Source organism: Euleptes europaea, chromosome 2 (genome assembly GCF_029931775.1).
Source record: "Euleptes europaea isolate rEulEur1 chromosome 2, rEulEur1.hap1, whole genome shotgun sequence".
Lineage (NCBI taxonomy): Eukaryota > Metazoa > Chordata > Lepidosauria > Squamata > Sphaerodactylidae > Euleptes > Euleptes europaea.
Genome location: NC_079313.1, coordinates 86,289,552 through 86,308,395, shown reverse-complemented (window position 1 = coordinate 86,308,395; position 18,844 = coordinate 86,289,552). Strand labels below are relative to the sequence as shown.

The 18,844-nt window shown below is 43.7% G+C and overlaps 1 protein-coding gene across 5 annotated transcripts in view; it reads right to left on the bottom strand.

Annotated features, from left to right (window-relative positions):
• The window catches only part of SCUBE3 (signal peptide, CUB domain and EGF like domain containing 3), a 127,606-nt gene extending 117,342 nt beyond the window's left edge, over positions 1-10,264 (bottom strand). For all 5 annotated transcript variants that reach the window (XM_056844024.1, XM_056844027.1, XM_056844026.1 and 2 more), the window contains exon 1: positions 10,104-10,264. In XM_056844024.1, the coding sequence (XP_056700002.1) occupies positions 10,104-10,185 (82 nt within the window). In that variant the 5' untranslated portion in view covers positions 10,186-10,264. The remainder of the gene's footprint in view (positions 1-10,103) is intronic.
• Positions 10,265-18,844: the final 8,580 nt, after the last annotated feature.

Here is an 18,844-nt window from a genome sequence, read left to right as displayed (position 1 = left end):
AATACTGCCCTACCCTATGCCATTCTGTAGATGGATCATTACCCTGATGGAAGTATGTTCCTCCTATGTGCTGTGCTGGAGCACACATGTAGCATTAATGTCATCCACAAAGTTGAAAAGAGGCAAAGCTACTTCTCCCGTCATAACTCACCACCTGTCACTTTAGCCATTTAAAGAACCACTGAAATAGCAAAATGTATTTGTTGTTTCCTTCCTGGCCATACTACTGCACTGAGACATATAGCCAGCCTTGTAATCCCCACACAATGTAGACTAGTCTATCCCTTCACTTAAATGCTACTTTCTCCCTTGCACACTAGAATGAGGGGACAGATGACTCCTAACTGGTCCTCTGGAAAGCTAGCACAAGAATAAGCACAACAGTAAAGCAAGAGATACCAATGCATGCAAGCAACGCGGATGCTCACCTGTATCTCAATGCTCATCGGAGCCCTAGTGAACTAGCTGGATGTGTCTTGATGCCAGTAGGAATGCCAATACTTCATGCATAATTTGTTGCCAGCAGTTATAGTTAGATTGGAACTAAAATCCCTTTTCATTGTTTGGAGTGGCCCATGTGACACCATGCAGGGGGCAGGGGGAAACTCTATCATCATTTTCAAAAAGTGCTTAAGAATTCTGCTCAAGTCTTCCCCATCTCCTTACTTACCTTCCATTTCCTAGCCTCTTTTCTTGAGTCATGTCTTTTTTTAGATTGCCTATGGACAAGGACTGTCCCTCTTCCATTTCTGAAAGGCACTTTAGGGGAGGGGCTGTGGCTCAGTGGTAGAGCATCTGCTTGGCATGCAGAAGGTCCCAGGTTCAATCCCCGGCATCTCCAGTTAAAGGGACCAGGCAAGTAGGTGATGTGAAAGACCTGGGGAGCAGCTGCCAGTCTGAGTAGACAATACTGTCTTTGATGGACCAAGGGTCTGATTCAGTATAAGGCAGCTTCATGAGTTCATGTGTTTAGCTGCAGCAAATTCCATTTACACCTGACTAGCATACAGGTAACAGCCATGGTCAAGAGCATGTTTTCTGAGCACCATCTTATTCATTGGGTGCAGGCCTATCTGGAGAGACAGGATTTAGAGATGATCAGCCAAACTGCCTCTAAAGGCCATTTGAGTGGTATGTTTATACACACATCGCTCATAAGCCACACCTAGCACATCAATTGGCCTGGAACGGAAAAATGGAGCCTCTGAAACAGGGAGTTGCCCAAGGCCACTGATACTAGCATAGGAATATTTTCAGATGCTACAACTGAAGCCAGTACATAATCTGCTGAGCCATACAATCTCTTTGGAAAATACTCTCCTGAAAGAGTCTTTTCTATAGTTCCACACAGAATCTTCTGCTAAATAAAGAACTGAGGCTTGGTATATTGTGTTGGAACATGCCTTACTCTCTCTTAGGCACATTATGTAAAGTAATTATAGTGGATGATTACACTGAAATAGCAGACCTTCTATACATATATCATGAGACAGCATTACACTGTTGGCATGTCTTTGAAGTCCACAACAAATGATGTTTCATAGTTTCTCCCATTAAAAGGAATCAGTGAACTAACTCCACTCTGATTTTCCATTTCTGTGATTAACTAGAATCATTAAATATAACTTTAATTAACACTATTATCACTGATCAGCATTTGTACCAAATGAACTAGGTCCAAACCCCATTAAAACAGAGAATGAAGTATTACTCTTTTGAGGTCTGCAGAAGCCAACCCTTGTATTTAAAAGGGTGCATTTGAGAGGCATTTCTGTCATTGTAAACCTGTGGTTGAATGTGGTCATCCTGGCTATTATAACTTGGGCTTTGTAATATTAAATGCCTCACTGCAACTTGCATTTTCTTTTCTTATTTTCATCTTATCCCATAAGAACTCCACAAACTTGCACAAATTGTCTGTTTTAGAAAAGAAACAGCTTCCTCTCTCCTTTTGTCTCATGCACTACCATTTTACACTAGCAAGGTTACCGATTATAGAATACTCCTCGCTTGTCCCTCAAAAGCCCCCTTACCAAAATAATGGGAGAAAAAGCAATTACTAAGGCTCATCAAGCCTAATGGGGAGGGGAGGACAGAAATGAAAATGAATTACAATCCTTTCCCCAACTCTACTTTTCACCCCCTTCCACTGTGTTCCAGATTGCAACCCGCTCATTACGTCCCACAGAATTCAGTGTAAGCCAGGAGAGCACAGGCCAACTTCTAATCGCATCGCCTTGCTTGAGTTCCGCTTCTTGGCTGCTCTTCAAATGGGACACAATTCCGCAGACTAGATAAGAGTTATATATTAGCAGTGCATTGGGCGCTTGCATCCTCATGTGGATTCATTATCGTTCTATAAAAGCTGTGAACAGTCCTTTTGTAAAGAAATGGAGTCGTTGTTCCATTAGGTGGCGTTTTTAATTAATTAAAACTATCCTTAAAAGTATTTCTTTTCAGTTGGAAAAAGCAGCAGGATGGGGGGGGGGAAGTCTGTGATGTTAGCTGCATAAATTGAAGACCAGCCAACACACTGAAGCTAGTTGAAGATTGTGAAGACAGAGAACACTTTATTTACCATCACCATAAGCTTCTCCTAAACCTCTCTGGGGACTTATAACTTTGAAAATGAAGGTTAAAATTATTCTGGAATATTTTCCTATGTAGATTGCTCCAGCATGGCTTTTTGTAAAAAAAAACAATATAAGCCCTTACACTTTGGGGCAGTAACGCACCTCAAGACAGGCTGATTCAAGGTGTCTGAATATTTAGGCTTTGCTTCGCTGTTACAGACTTCTTAAACCTTCTCCAAGCCCTCCCCCCTCTCCCAGCACCGGTTCATATCTAAGTACAGGCATGTTAGATGTCTTCAATCAAAGTCCTCCTTTGAACTGCTGTACGTTGAAATGTTTATGGTTTTACATTTCATATTTCAGAGGTGCAGCAGACAATCATCCCCTATGATTTCTGAGAGATAAGCAGGAGGAGGAGGAGAAAGGTGGTGGAAAGGGAAGGGGAGAGGCTATACTGCTAAGCGATGGCGAGAAAGGAGGGGAAGAAAAAATCATCATGTATCTGCAATCAAGTGAATTATATTCTTTAAAAAATTCCCCCGGTTTAGGCCCTGCAGGTGCATCCTGACTTTAAAAGAACCCAACCCATTATCTCACAAACCCATCAATGCTCAACATCTTCTTGCTCCTCATAATGATTCTCTACATTAATGCCTCTAGCAAGGTATGGAATCCAGTGGGAGGCTGAGACCTTTTAACTCTAATGAAATGTGCTCCACAGGAGTGTTAAAATTTAAACATAGCCAAATTAATTATTTTAAGAATTGGCTAACAATTATTTGAATTCTTCATTTTACTGGTATTAAAAAGTAAAGGTCCCCTATGCAAGCACCGGGTCATTCCTGACCTGTGGAGTGACGTCACATCCCGACATTTACTAGGCAGACTTTGTTTGTGGGGTGGTTTGCCAGTGCCTTCCCCAGTCATCTTCCCTTTACCCCCAGCAAGCTGGGTACTCTGATATTGCTACTGACTAAATGACCCAAACCCTCATTTTGCTTCAGCTATACTACATTTGGCACAAGGTCTGTATAAAAAGAATCTATATGCTAAAAATAGATTTAAGAGCTACTAGCAGAACACTTTCATTGTGAAGTCAGAGTCAAAGAGGAAAATCCCATGTAGCGTTGTTAACTGCTTCTGAATACACAGGAGTTGCCATGGCGTTTCTGATCTGAGGAAGGTCTAGAGGAGAATGGTACTGTCTCTGTATAGGCCTAACAATAATTATTTTAAACAAAATTATAGTGGGCAGTAATGAGTTAACAGGGCCTTAGAGAAGTTTCCTCCTGGCTTCCAGAGGCCAGTGTTAAAATATGACGTTTATTTCTGCTTGTATTAACAAAACCCAGTTAATAAGCAGCACACAACTTTCAAATTGGGTTACAAAATGGTTTATTGGAGAGCTTGAAGAATCAGTTAATACAGGGGTGGGCAGATTTCAAACGAGAGATCTGCTGATAGGGTTGCCAGCCTCCTGGTGGGGCCCAGAAATCTCCCAGAATTACAACTGACCTCCAGTCCAGCCTACAGAGATCAGTTCCCCTGGAGAAAATGGCTGATTTGGAGGAGCAATTCTATGGCATGATCAGGGCAATCCTAAGGAAGGGGGGCTTTGGAGGCAATGTGACCTTGGCATCAACATAACGTCACTTGCGCCATCCAAATGGGCATTTACCCCAGCACTGGGCCACTTACGCCAGGGCCAAGGAATGGCACACCAGCACCATGCATAGGCACTGGCACAGCCACCGCAGCAGTGTACCTCCAGCGCAGGGGCTCACGGCCGCGCCAACAGGGCATTCCTGGGGGTGAGATTGACAGCCATCTCCCTGATCCCTTTCACACCGAGAACAGCCCCTTTTGCCGGCACAAATTTACACCGGCAAAAATGGTGGCACAGCCCTTGGAACTACATACAGCAGTTTCACGGGCTTCAGGGGATTTTCTTGTGTGGTTTGCTGGTTGCGGCGCAGCAAGCCGCTGAGAAGGGAGCGCGGGGGCGCCATCCCTAGGGCACGCTGCAACTACCCCCCTTTGGATTGTGCTGCCCATCCTGCTGGGGTCCCCCCTCCCCAAAACCCTGCCCTTCATAGGCTCCAGGAGAGCAACCCTATCTACTGATCACAAGTACTTGCTGCACTACCTAAGCCATATGTGGCAGTATCAGACTACACAAGTATACAATCACATGTCAGTTACGACACATCAGGAATTCCAACACCAAACCCTAAAACTGCTCAACAACGACCCGGTCACAGGCAGCCAATTAACACTTCCATTTTACAGCTCAGAAATACTGAGGCTGAAACATGTGATTGTGCCTTGATTGCAATATTCCGACAACCACAATTTGTGTCAACACTCTTATTTATAACTTTGCTAAAGAGAACCAACTGCAGTTCTGTCAACAAGACTGGTTGGCATAACCATGGCGACAGCCTCACAGGCAGGAACTTTCTGGAAAACAAGATGAGAGGGGGTAGATTAGACTCATCCTGAGAGCTGAGCACTGAACAACAAACACTCCTTGCAGCCCCAGAGCCAGGAGCTTTAGATGGTCTATCATTAGGGTTGCCAGGTGCCCGCTTGTGGCAGGCAAACCCCCAGCAATTGCCCCCTTCGCCCGTCGACCACCTGAGGGTCGGTGGGCAAACGTGCACGCACACGTGCATACCGCGCTTGGCACTTCCGGTTTAGAACCGGAAGTTCCGCCTCGCAAGGGGCCTTTACCTCTTAGTTTGAGTGGTAAAGGGCCACTTTACCACCCAAACTAAGAGGTAAAGGCCCTTTACGAGGTGGCACTTCCGGTTCTAAACTGGAAGTGCTGTGCGCTCGCGCGCAAACGCGAAAGCCTCCCGCTGGAGGAAAAGAGGGACCTGGCAACCCTATCTACCATGACTCATACCAGAATCTACATGTCATGAACTACCTTTCCCCAACTCCTGGAACTATCAATCAGTCCATTTTACAAAAGACAAATTCTTTCTGCATTAGTTATTCCCAAAAGCCTTAGACCAATCAGTAGATCACAAGAACCTGGTAAACAGATCATGAGGGAATGCTGATAGCAGTAATGCCAAGTGGCTAATGAAGTTTCATTTCCAGATCCAGATCAGGCACCCCTCTTCTGGTAGGTTTAATTGATAAACAATCAAGAAATAATGAGCCTCATATTGCTTCTCCTCTCCATGTTCTCAAAGCATCTTAACTGCAAGCTCGGTACAACATTTACAGTCTCTTTGAGATTAGGCCTCAGGCCTAGAGATCAAATGATTAAACCACTTATACTGGAGCAGTTCCAGTGAGATTTGATTTGAGAATTGCAACCTAACTGAACTGCCCACGTTTGCACACGAAGTCTGAAACAAACATAACTCAGATTTCTGGGCCCATACGCTGTTAGACTCACATAATCATGGCTTAGTCTTCAATCCTTTCTAGAATGTTGAACACAGAAGCACATTCAAACTTCTGAGCATTTAGCCTCCATGTTCATGAAAAGAAAACAGAACGTACTGTCATTTAAATACTTACAGTTCTTTGCTAGCATCTTCAGCCTAGCAATCTTACACACACACACAATCAAAATATTGGGATTTATTTTAATAATAGTGCCGCCTACCATTCCAACACTGACCTAACTTGTCCAGCAGAGACCTAACTGTTCTTGAATATCCAGGCTTCTCTTTAAAGAGGCCAAAAGAATGGTTGAAATAAACCTGTTTTTGTCTTTCAGACCAAGGGGTAATTCATAATGTTGTTACTTTTGTCAACAAGGAATAATGCAACATTCTGATTAAGTCAGCAGTCTATGCAAATGTAAGAATTGTTTATTCTTACATTTATAAGTTATAAGTAGGCATCGCTCTCTTGGCCAAGACTCTTTCATAGCAACATCTAAAATCACTTCCACCTTTCTTGCCATGGATGCTTGTGTGGTGGACGGATGAAAACTGGGCTGGTTCCGCATGGGGCGGGAAAAGTCGCCCCCATTGTGCAAGCAGCAGCAAGCAAGACAGAGGTGCCCACAGACAGCATCCACACACCCCGTCCCCACACATCTTGCACCCCTCCTCCCCACCTCCTGTTTCCTTGTCGCAACAGCATCGACAAGACAAAAATGACACTGGGGCACAGAAACCTCCTCTGCCCCAACAGCTGTACTACAGCTGGGCAGGGTTTTTGTTTTTTTAAATCAAAGCCCTGTTAAAGAGCTAAAGAGGTGGAAGAAATACCAGAGCTCAGCATCACCATTTTGAAAGCAGCGCTAAGATCCACCTCACCCCCAGATTGGCTGCTGGAAGAGTGTCCGCACTGAGGCGCCTACAGCTGGCACTCTGTCTCCCTTACAAGGAGTTTTCTCTTTGCTCAAGCCTCACAAGTTATGCGGGGCAAGAGCAGGGCATCATGTGGAAGCTCCCCAAGAAAGTGGGTGCATGCTGTATTCCATCTGAGAGAACATTCCCACGTAAAAGCAGGCTTGTTCAGCAGCTCACTTTCTTGGAATGTCAAGTTAAAGAAAGACTGATGAGCAGTGGCGGAGTTCTCCACCACCATTCTCAAAGTGGACTATTGTAAAATGTCACGGTCACTACAGACACTGCTTCCTCTGTATGCTTGTAGTCTAAACATACTCCAGAAACATTTTAAAGAGCCACATATCCTACTGCTGCAGAACAGCCTAAGTGGCACATAGTGATTTACGCTCGCTAAGGACTCCTATTATTTAGAACAAGTGTAGACCTGTGAAAAAAAATTAGCTGTTTGTGTATTTTGCTCCTACCTTTTGTTCCATTCCTCCTTTAAAAAACAAACAAACTATAAATTAAATATACCCATTTTTAATTTTAAATATTAAATATGGACCTATGAACAATTTCATGGAAGGGCAAGATGAGATGCAAACCAAAGAGAAGAAAATATTACATCTCATTCCGCATGTACCCCTTGCTGGATCAGGAAGTGCAACTAAATCAGGTGCACATCTAAAGGAGAATCTACATGCAGATACAATCTATGCAGACTGTGTTGATTTCAGAGGGATGTGCATCCAAATGAAACCAATACAATGCAGATGGACTGCGCCTGATTTTAACAGTTCCTAATCCAACAAGTCATGCACAAACTGAAGCCTGCTTCCACATGTAAATCTCCTGGTTCCATGAAGCAGACACTTGGGACAATCACCCCAGCATCTCTGCTTGAGCCCCCCCTACAGGCCCAACGCTGCAATAAAACAATTCCTGTCTGCCTAACTTCCAACCCTGTCAGCTGGTGCCTCCATGCTGAATGGTGTCTGCTGCCAATGTTCAGAAGCAGCACAAGGGAAGCATATATGTTCCTTCCATCAGCCTCTGATGGTTTTAAGGAAGGTTGGGTGATAGCCAGGGGTATTTTTAAACATTTTTCCTGCATACCTGGGGAAGTGTCCCTGGCAATTCCTTCTGACCCTAACCTGGACCCATTTTGGTATCCAGGAAATCTTTGCACAAAATTCTCTCTATTAGTAAAGTGGATGTGATATCTTGAAGGGACAGAATGTCTGTGATTTACTGGGTTTAAAGATTGGTTTCATCCTTCTCATGAAAGCCATTCACATTTAAAAATTGGAGATTACATGATTACTAATGGGGATTTTTCAAAATTTAGCATCCATGTCTATATCAGCAACTCTTTCAAAGTCAACTTTATTTCCATAAATCTCTGTGTAAGTGCACTGCTTTCTTCATACAAGTTTCATTCATAATCACAACACTTTCCAAAAGAACAGAAAGAAGCTTAAGTCCAAGCTTTTTTTGTGGCTTTCACTTGCCACTCCCATTAAGAAACACATGAACACATGAAGCTGCCTTATACTGAATCAGACCCTTGGTACATCAAAGTCAGAATTGTCTACTCAGACTGGCAGTGCTCTCCAGGGTCTCAGGTGGAGGTCTTTCACATCACCTACTTCCCTAGTCCCTTTAACGGGAGATGCTGGGGATTGGAACCTGGGACCTTCTGCAGGCCAAGCAGATGCTCTACCACTGAGCCACAGCCCCTCCCCCAAACACTCCTCATAAGAACAGCAAGCACTGAAAGCAACAAAATAAAGTCCCATTTGATAGGCTGCAGTTTTCAGGTGCTTTGGAAGGAAATAATGCATCACTAAGTACTTTTAGTTAAAATTAGCTTTCACAATAAATAAATAAAAGGTCAAGATTCCCAGCTGAAGCAATTAAAAACCATTTCCACTGAAATGTCATTTTGGTTCTCCTCTACAGGAAACTGAGATAACAAAGAAGTTTCTACATGCTAATTTTCACCAACCAAGGATCTAGCCCAAATCCACATCATGCTCCCTCCCCTTCTTTCCCTGAAGGTATCCGTCAAGTCTCTACAGGATGGAATTTTGCTTTGGTATTTTAGCATATTTCAGGCCAGGGCTTCAATGGAATTCAAACCCAAAAGGCCTTAATAAATAAATATTATGATAAGAATATGAAAGCAATGCACCAAAGATAATTGGAGAGGGAAAAAACCTTAGCATTCCTTTCTAAGCTAAAATCACAAAGCTTTACGTGAAGCTAGGTCCTCTCTTTATAAACTGTGCCAAAAAATATAAAACCTCATGTAGTTTTTTAGTCTGACCTGTCTCAATCTTTTTTCTTTAAGAAACCCACTTTTTAAGAGATAAGACAAGAACTCTGACATTCCCTCCAAACTTTAGAGGAGAAAGGATAAGGAAGATACAATCCACACAGATCAAATACAATAATTATTATTTAATGGATTTATTACATTGATTCATTAAACAACAACAAAAAGTCCCCTGCTCACTCCTGTTTTTCTGCCGCATGCTATTTAATCTCATCTAGATGTGACATGTTACTCTTATGGCAATCAAAGATATAAAGAGACTGGGAGACCCATCCTAACTAACTACTCAGAATCCTACTCCGGTCTGTGCAGCGTGACTTACTTGCAGGGAAGTGTTCTTAGAATTTCTCTGTATGTGTTGCGCCTACTAACAAAACAAACGTATTCTTACTGCAAGATTCATTTCAGGCTGTTTGCAGGTAGATGCAAGTAAAATGTACTTCCTCCCTAAGAATATTCATGTCTGTATGTATCTCAAGCACCGCTTCAATGTCTCAAATAACTTACCATATTCAATAACTATAATCATGCGCAGGTCAGAGTTTTTACAGTAATTGTTGCAGAAGTATTATTAATCCTGCAAATGATGGCGGATCCGGGGTCCAGGTGGGGGCTATAGCTAGCATGTTTCTTGTTGGGGGGGGGGAACTTTCCCCAAATAAACCCTACACCCTCTCCAATACTTGAACACTGACTCTAAAGGAATCCGTAACAAACACAATAACTAAATGTTAAAGGGAAGGTAAAACAAGATTTGCATTCAGAAGTGAGCTATTTTTGCTGGTACTTGCTGATTTCACAGATTGCTTGAAGGGTTAAAAACTAAAGGGATGGTCGCTTATCTACATGGGGGGGGAGGAAGAGAGAGATGGGGGGGGTTATTCTTACCTTGACTAGCTTTAGCCATGGTGTTGCCGGAGTAGAGGAGAAAGGAAAGCATACACAATCCAATAACCTCCAGGGCCCCCATTGCAATCGGCTTGTGTGTGCAGAAGGGCTTTTCTGATGCTTTCAAACGAGACAGCCAGGCGTGCAAACTTTACCGCCACCCAAAGTCTAGTTTTCTGGGAGGTGTACAAAAGCGGCGCTGGAGAAAGAAAGCCTGGCGAGAGGATGGCCAAAAGGGCTCGAGATTCAGTTGGCGTTGCCTGATGCTGCTAGAGAGGAAAGGAAGAGACCCCGCGGTATCTCTAGGTGGACTTGATCGCCCGCCCCTCAGCTGCTTCCTCTGCGCCTTGCAAAAAGAATCGCAGCCAGCTCCGGTTTTGCCGGAGAGCAATCTATCGAGGGGGGGCGGGAGTGCCCGGGTCGAGTGCTGGGGACCTGTGAAAGGTCCATCAAAGCAACGCCCTTTTTCCCTTTCTTTCTTTCTATTTGGCTTCGGCGGCTCCTTCTTCCCTCCCTCCCACCCTCTCCCCGGCTCGGCTCAGCTCTGCCTGCAGGAATTTACAGTCTGCCACTGGGGGAGTCGGGCCAGTAGCCATGGAGACAGCTTCCCTGGGAGCAAGGAGGTCAGGCAAGAGACCATGTGCAATCAATGGATCAATGCAAACTCCCGTGCGAGCTCCAGACCCAACAAGCACTTTGCCGTCTCTTCCTCTCTCTCTCTCCCCCCCCCCCGGCTTGGCCCGGCTAGGGAGGGGAAAGGGGAGGGGCATGAGAAAGAGGATTGTGTTCAGAAAAGAGAATCGGGGGGGGGGGGAACACCCAGTTTGCAGATGCCATGACCTGCAACACACCCCCCCTTTTTTTTTTTTTTTACTTTTTTTGGTGCTTGTTCTGAAGGCAAGAGACGTGCTCTCGGGGATCAATGCAAACTCCAGATCAAAGAGCTGCTCTCTCCCCTCGGCTGAGCGGAGGGGGATGGGTGGGATTGCGGGGAGGTAGAGATGAAGGGTGGGGGGCCTCTCTCTGCAAATTATCTGGAGCCTTTGCCACGTTCTGCTTACCTCCGCTCTCGACCGCCGGTGGTTTTTCAAAGTTCTCCCCAAGGAGAATGCATCCCAGTGCTGTTCATGCTCCCAAACTGGCAGCGATTCATAACCTTGATTATTCAAATTATTCTTTTAAAAAAAAACAACCTTTAGTTGTTTCTTTGTTTGAAGGGACATAAACTGTTTGAGAGGAGAAACTCACCGGACAATAGAAGTCAAGCGTTGCATATCCAAGTCTGGAAAGGCCTGGGATCTGCTCCCCAAAGAGACCAGGGTTTGATGACGTCGGAGACCCAACTTCTGAAACTTTTTGGCTGCAAATGTGTGAGGGGTGCTTCTGAGCCTGTGCAGAATGCCCTTCACTCACTAAAGGCCCACTGATCCCACGATGTCTGCGATCAGGAGACAGACAAGTTTTGCTGCCTTTCAGTGTAGATGTTAACCCCCTCCCCTGTTTGTTCTCCCCCTGTCCAAATCTATCGTTTGAAGGGGCTTGAGAAGGTTATGTATCTGTGTCTCAGCATTACATCTGTTGCACAGATAGCAATATGGGCTGTTAGTGTGTTTATTTAAAAAAAACTCTAAAATGAGATCCTTGTCATAAAAGCCTGCAGTGCTAGTGTTTGAGCCCCCAGGGGAGATATTTTCATCCGTATTCAGGATAAGTCACTTTTCAGGCTTTCACACAAGTTGCTACAAGTGCTTTTGAACCTCACAGTTGCTATTTGTGCGCCGCACATGTGAATGTGGGACAGAAAATGAAATACAACAATTTGAAAATACCAGTGTAGGTTTTGTACTGAATTACAAATGAAAGAAATGGAAAATGCTCTTTTTGTGTTTTGTCATTTTATGTTTACTTATATCTCACTTTTCCCCTCATACGGACCAAAAGCAGTTTATCCCCTTGTCCACATTATCCTTATAACAACAACCCTGTTAGGTTGGCTAGACTGAAATACAATGACGGTTCCAAGGTCACCTGGTGAGCTTCTATGGTAGAGTATGGATTCAAACCCAGTTGTCAAAGGCACTAGGGAGGGTTGCCATCCTCCAGGGGGGGCTGGAATTCCCTCAGATTTAGTCTGCTCTCCAGATTACTGAGATTAGTTTCCCCAGAGGAAATGGCAGCTTTGGAGGGCAGATTCTATGCAATCACATCCCCTCCCCAGGCTCTGCCCTCAAATCTCCAGGAATTTCACAAGCCAGAATTGGCAATCCTATCCCAGTGCAGTATTCTAACCATTGCACATGCAGGCTGCCACGTGTGACACATCCTAAATCAGAAGTGAACCTAACTTTATCAAGCCCATTAGGGGTCCCTGAGGCAACCCTCAACACCCCATCACTCTGATGTGTTTTGCCCATGCTAGTGCTTACTCCTGGGGTTCTGCAGACACATTATTATGAATAAAACCATGGTAAAGAAGAGAGAATCCCTACCTTAAAGAGGTTATAGATTAAGCAAAAGGTTGGGTTAGACATGTCAAGCTGAAGACCACAGGGAAGATTATGACCAAATCAGACCAGTCCCAGGTTCCTTCAGTGCTTTTCAATTACATTATTTTCCCCCAGGCCCCACTGACTAACAGCAACCATATAAGACACGAACCATATATCCCAAGGTTCCTCAGGAATACAGCTTTTTGTGCCTCCTGCCATACAACTGAGAAATGTACTGTGACCTGGAGAAAAGAATTTCATCCCAAGCTACTGTCTACTTTTCATTGAGATGATCAAAATTGGTCTGTGTTATACCACTTAAGACAACATGTTGCAGCTCATATGGGCAAATGCTCCTCTATTCAAAATAAGTAAACAATATTCCCTTCCCACGGAAAATAATATGTCAGGGACAAAGGTAGGCTGGAAATCTCCTTGATATTGTGGCTGGAATTTGTTGTATGGAGTAGCATTCAGTCGTGTGAGAAACAAATCCGCAGGTTGAAGTAGTTTGCCCAGTCTCTATCACCTATACAGACTGGGCAGCCTGCATTGATCCCTGCACATCATCTGCATCAGCAAAGCATCAGCATGCATTGTAGGGTCAAAGTGATCCAACAATGAGAATGCACAATTACTACTTGATTTCTGCTGTTTCTGTTTCACTGCTGTCGGAACTATTGTCACCTTACTGAAGCAAATATGATGTGCACATGGTTGGGGAGGAAACTCAACATGTACCAAAAAAAAAAGCAGCTGGGGAAAAATCAATTATATAGATTTTATTGCCACTCAGTCATCACTGCATTGGAACTCAGATCTCAGCAAGCTGAAAATCACACACTTATTTGCCTCACCACTAGGAAATGTTAGCTGCAGTTCAACTTCAGATCTTCCTAATCAATAGAATGGACATGCAATAGGACTAGGAACTCATGAGACCTGAGAGCTTGCTGATTAGGGTTGCCAATCTCCAGGTACTAGCTGGAGATCTCCTGCTAGTATAACTGATCTCCAGCCGACAGAGATCAGTTCACCTGGAGAAAATGGCCACTTTGAAAATTGGACTCTATGGCATTGAAGTCCCTCCCCTCCCCAAACCCCTCCCTCCTCAAGCTCCGCCCCAAAAACCTCCTGCTGGTGGCAAAGAGGGACCTGGCAACCCTGTTGATGATAGGTGTGGAAAAACAAAGGTAATTATGTTGGGGGGGATAGAATTGCAGGAAGAATTGGGTGGGCAAAGTATCGTTTGCAAGCAGAGAGGGGTTTTCCTGACCAAAAAAAAAAACTGTAGATGTGTCAAGAAGAGTTGAGTTCCAGAAGTCAGTCATATATGTTCTGTGTTTGACCTTGTTGAATCACATCAACAGCAGATGCTTTTAATGCCAACATGAATGCATGCAGTGACTTGCACCAGTACTAGGGACCTGTGCCCGATAGCTCGCTTTTGAATGAGAGTCAAGCAAGCCTATGGCATATATATTATTATATTGTAGTGACAATGTGGGGCCTTTTTAGAGAACAAGAAGAACAAAAACCCACCAGATTTATTCAAAGGGCTATACCTAATAATATCCAAATCTGGCATTAGCAGAGCAATGTTCTGTGGATGCTTAGAAGTGGGGTGGGGAGAAAGATTAATAAAATGGCCGTGGATAGCTGAGAGGTAACGTTGACTTGCTAGTAAAACTATGCAGGTATGGAAGGGGCAGTTGCACCATTTGTTTCACATGATGAGGCCTATCCAATAGGGGCTATGATATGCAACCACATTCCATACAGCACTTCGATTATGTAGTGATGTTGGGGGAATTGCATTTCCCTGCCAATATTGTGTGTTGTGTGGTGGAAAAAATAAAATGCACAATGAGTAGACTTCCTGACTCTGACCCTTTATCCAGTACCTTGTGCTCTCTGTACCATCTGTGGCTACTAGCAGATATAATCCCATTGTATGATCTAGCAAAAATGTTTTTGAAATTAGGATTGTTGATGGAAGCACATGTAAACAACCTAAGGGCAATAAAGGAAATACTTTTTCATTCATGACTAATCTGTAGATTAGCGTCTTGTTGCCGAAAGATATCATCAGGTTCAATATCTGACCAGGATGAAAGGAAAGGATAGATTTCAAGTTCAAACCTGGCAAACAGTGTTATTCTGGAGGAATTAAATGTTAGCTTTTATATGTGATATATGCAGAATAAGAAGTGCATACAAAATTATGAAGTGCCAAAAGTATAGACAGAATACTGTGGAATTGGTGTAGTATACAGGTTAGAGCACGGGTGTTAAGCATACGGCCTGGGGGCCGAATTCGGCCCCTTGAGAGCTCTTATCCGGCCTGCGAACCAGCCGAGGCAGCCACCCCCCCCACACACACACACACTTATCCGGCCCTCGTAACAAATGAGTTTGACACCCCTGGGTTAGAATGTTTGACTATCATCCGGCAGATTCAAATCCCCAAACTTCCATAAAGCTTGCTGGGTGATGCTGTGACTGTCATACTCTCCCAGGCTAATTTACCAAACAGGGTGGTTATGAGGTTAACATGGGAGAGGACCATGGATACTACTCTGAGCTTCTTGGAGCAAGGTTAGGTTAAAAACGCACTACATAATTTTTGCAGTAATATTTAAAACCTGTTGTTTTCCAGCAGACAGAAATCGCAGATTAGTGAAAGGTCAAGAACAACATTCTCTGGGATACAAACTTTCACATAACCTGCCTGTCAGTTAACTGCTGCTGTTACCCTGTTGCATGTGCCCCTACCTTCTGGAGAAAGGCTGGTGGGAACCAGGTTCTGTTCCCATCAGCTACGGAGGTTCCTTCTCTAATTGGTTCACCTGGTGCCAAGTTTCATCACTTTTAGGCATCAGGCAGAAACATTTCTGTTTCCCCAGGCTTTCAGTTTTGTATTGGCTTGTGTGGTTTTTGTTTCTTCATTTCTGAACTTTGTTCATCCTGTCTGCTTTATATTTAATAAGTTTGTAATGTTGGGTTTTATCTTGTTGTTTGTATTGGTCCTTGTAATGGCTTGTAATACTATTTTTAACTGGCTGGGCTGGTTAGTTTTAATATGGAACTTTTATAGTGCTTTTCCTTAACACTTTTAATTTTGTGTGGAAGCTGCCTGAAAAGCATAGGTCTGGGAGGTGGGTCACAAATACTCTAAAATAATGCAATTTTTCATACATGCATTATTCACTTATAGAATTCACTGCTAGGGTTGCCAACTCCAAGTTGGGAAATTCCTGGGGATTTGGGGGATGGAGCCTAGGAATAACATGGTTTGAGGAGGAGCTGGTCCTCAGCGGGATATCAAAACATAAAGTCCACCCTTCAAAGCAGCCATTTTCTCCAGGGGAGCTGATCTCTGTAGTCTGGAGAGCAGTTGTAAATCCAGTTGATCTCCAGGCCCCACCTGGAGGCTGGCAACCTTATTCACTGCCACAAAATGGCTTAGATTGCTTTAAAGGTGATTACACACATTCTGGAAGGACAAGTAATAGTCATGACTTTTAGATATACCATACAGTGGTTGCTTTCATATGCTGATTGTGGGCTTTCTGGAAGTATATTGCTGTCTGCTCTTGGAAACGGTGCTGGACTAGATGGACCATTGGTCTGTCCCAGCAGGGCACTTTATGTTCTACACTCTGCTTTTGAAATGGTTCAGAATCTCATATAGAAATGATGACATGTCTGCCACATTTCTTTTACAACGTAGATATAAGCTATTCTATTAATTGTAGTAGCCCTCTTGACAAAAGTGCAGTAATGTTTAAAATGAAAGACCTGCTTATGCTTTCAGACTTTTTGTGTGCTGCATGAGTTCATTTCTGTGGCAAGGCAAACACTTTTTCTAGAAACTTCCTGGTAAATAAGTATCTTAACCTGAAGAGGCCTTGTTTATATCTCATTATGTCAAACGTTTAGCTAAAAGTGTTCGCTTTCTTACTATTATGGTCCGTTTAGCCATCTCCTTGTTTGCCACTGGAAATCCTCCTTCGCCAATATGATGATTGTTGATATCAGACAGGAATTTCCCATATCCTTCTGTTGTGTCACTGGCATAACTTGTCTCATTCCAGGCATCTGTTTGTGGTGTCCTCTAAAATGGCCTTTCGTCCAATGTGAAGCTCTTTCACATATATCAAAAGAGAACTCTAATACTCCTCCATTCCATCACCTCTGGGTAGCTTGCTCTTTCCTAGAGTGTGCTTCACTGTGATGAGGTAGACTTCAGTAAACTTCACATATGCAGCAAGCAGGTTCTTCAGAAAGCATAGAAGAATGATACAACCCTCTGGATGACAATGGTTGTGTGGGTCTTTGCCATACAGCTGGTGCCCTGCTGGGAGGGAAAGTGCCAATCAGGTGTGGAAAATGTGCACTGTCTACCCCACCGACATGGCTCCATTATTCACATGCAGGGCTAACATCAGCATACCCTAAGGTGAAACCTGCTGGGGCCCAGGGATTTTGGCTGGGCCACTGCCACCAACTCCTTACCCACATGACGGTACACCCTTCCCCCATCCATCTACTTGTAAGAGTTCTGCCACTAGCGCTGCTGGCTGCATGTCCTGCCCAACAGCATTGTGGGTAGCACTTCCTGCCACGCATCTTAGCTAGCACCCTCAAGAAAAAACCATGGGAGCGGTGTGGGTGACTGTGATCACAGGTGGTGGGAGGAGGCACAGGCAGGTGGAGGCATGTAGGTGGGTGGGAAGGGAGGTAGGATCAGGGGAGATGGTGGTATGACAGAGGGGTAGAGGCCCCTGGACACTCTCTATCTGGAGCTCCCCAAAACCTAGAATGGGTGGCCCTGTTCGCAAGGACATATATGGGATCACGCTATGTATAAATCACACACTGCTGAATGTCTATGAAGGGGCTTTCATGGCATATGGAGAGATTAAAACATTCAATTTTGAGGCTTTTCAGAGTGACAAAGCTATTCTAGACTTGGATGGGTAGCTTTCTCCCTCAAATGTTAAACACTCAAAGTATGAGACATGTGTTGGTTCCAGTGGATCAGCCCCTGGGGCCATGACAACACCACTCAAAGATCCAGATAGGAAGCCATTCATTGTGTAAATATAACATTTTCTGACAAGCTGTTGCCCCACTACATTTGGATCAAAATACTCATTCTTCTTTCACATGAACATAACCTCACTGTTACTGCCATTGGTCAGTTGCTGCTGCTGTTGCTCAGAGCAATATATGGCTCCCTCCATGCACCACAACTAGAGGAAAACTAAACAGTGTTTTTTTTAAAGTTTCCTCTAAATCTGGAAACAGACTTCAAGGCACAAGGGACAAGACCTTTAACTATGTTGATTTATATGCTGAAGTTATAAATTACACATTTACACACTAGTGTAAACACTCATAAACCAGGCTTATATCCACAGTACTAAATGCAAGTGAATGCCAAAACACTAAACAGCTACATATATAACGTTGAATAGGAAGACATGGTATTAGCAATGCCATTCCCTGTTCAAATTCAGAATCAATTGCTGCAGAGACAGCTACCCCATGGCGAAGTCTATAGGATTATAAATAGACATTTAGGATGAACATTCTGAGCCCATCCTCAAGTTAATTGCATTTAATGTGTACTGAAAGAAACAAAACTTTGATGAATTACACCAACAGCTGATCCTGGCTGTTTGCATTTCGGGCAAATTTCTCAAAGGGTGCAGTAGTGCAGATGAGTTACATGTTCCTGCACACAACTTGAACTACTCAGGAGAAAAGTTTTGATGTCCATTGTGAATGCTTAGGGGTAGGACCTATAGATCAGTCGCAGATCTATAGATCTATTTTGTGAGTAGAAGATCCCAGGTTCAGTCTCCAGCACCTCCAGTTGACAGGTAAGGTTTGCCATTTAGGAGACCGGTTCCTGTGTCTAAGAAGTACATACTAAAAATAACTTAGAATTACACACTTCTAAATTAACTAAAGTCAAAGAACTGTATCTCTGCTTCGGATGGACTTCCTACTCCTACCTTTAGAAGTCTGCAATATCTGCTTTGGGTGTTTTAGTAAAAAAAGAAGCTTAAAAAAACTGGATCTCAGTGATGATGGGACCTCTTCACCGTGTTTCAGATCCTAACTGAAACTGTCTTTAATACACAAAACTTCTTGAAGTGGGTTGGTAGCGGTATGGTTGGCCTTTTGTTTGGTTGTGGGAATTAGCCATCAGAGGCAGTTATTACAGTGAATAGTCTACAC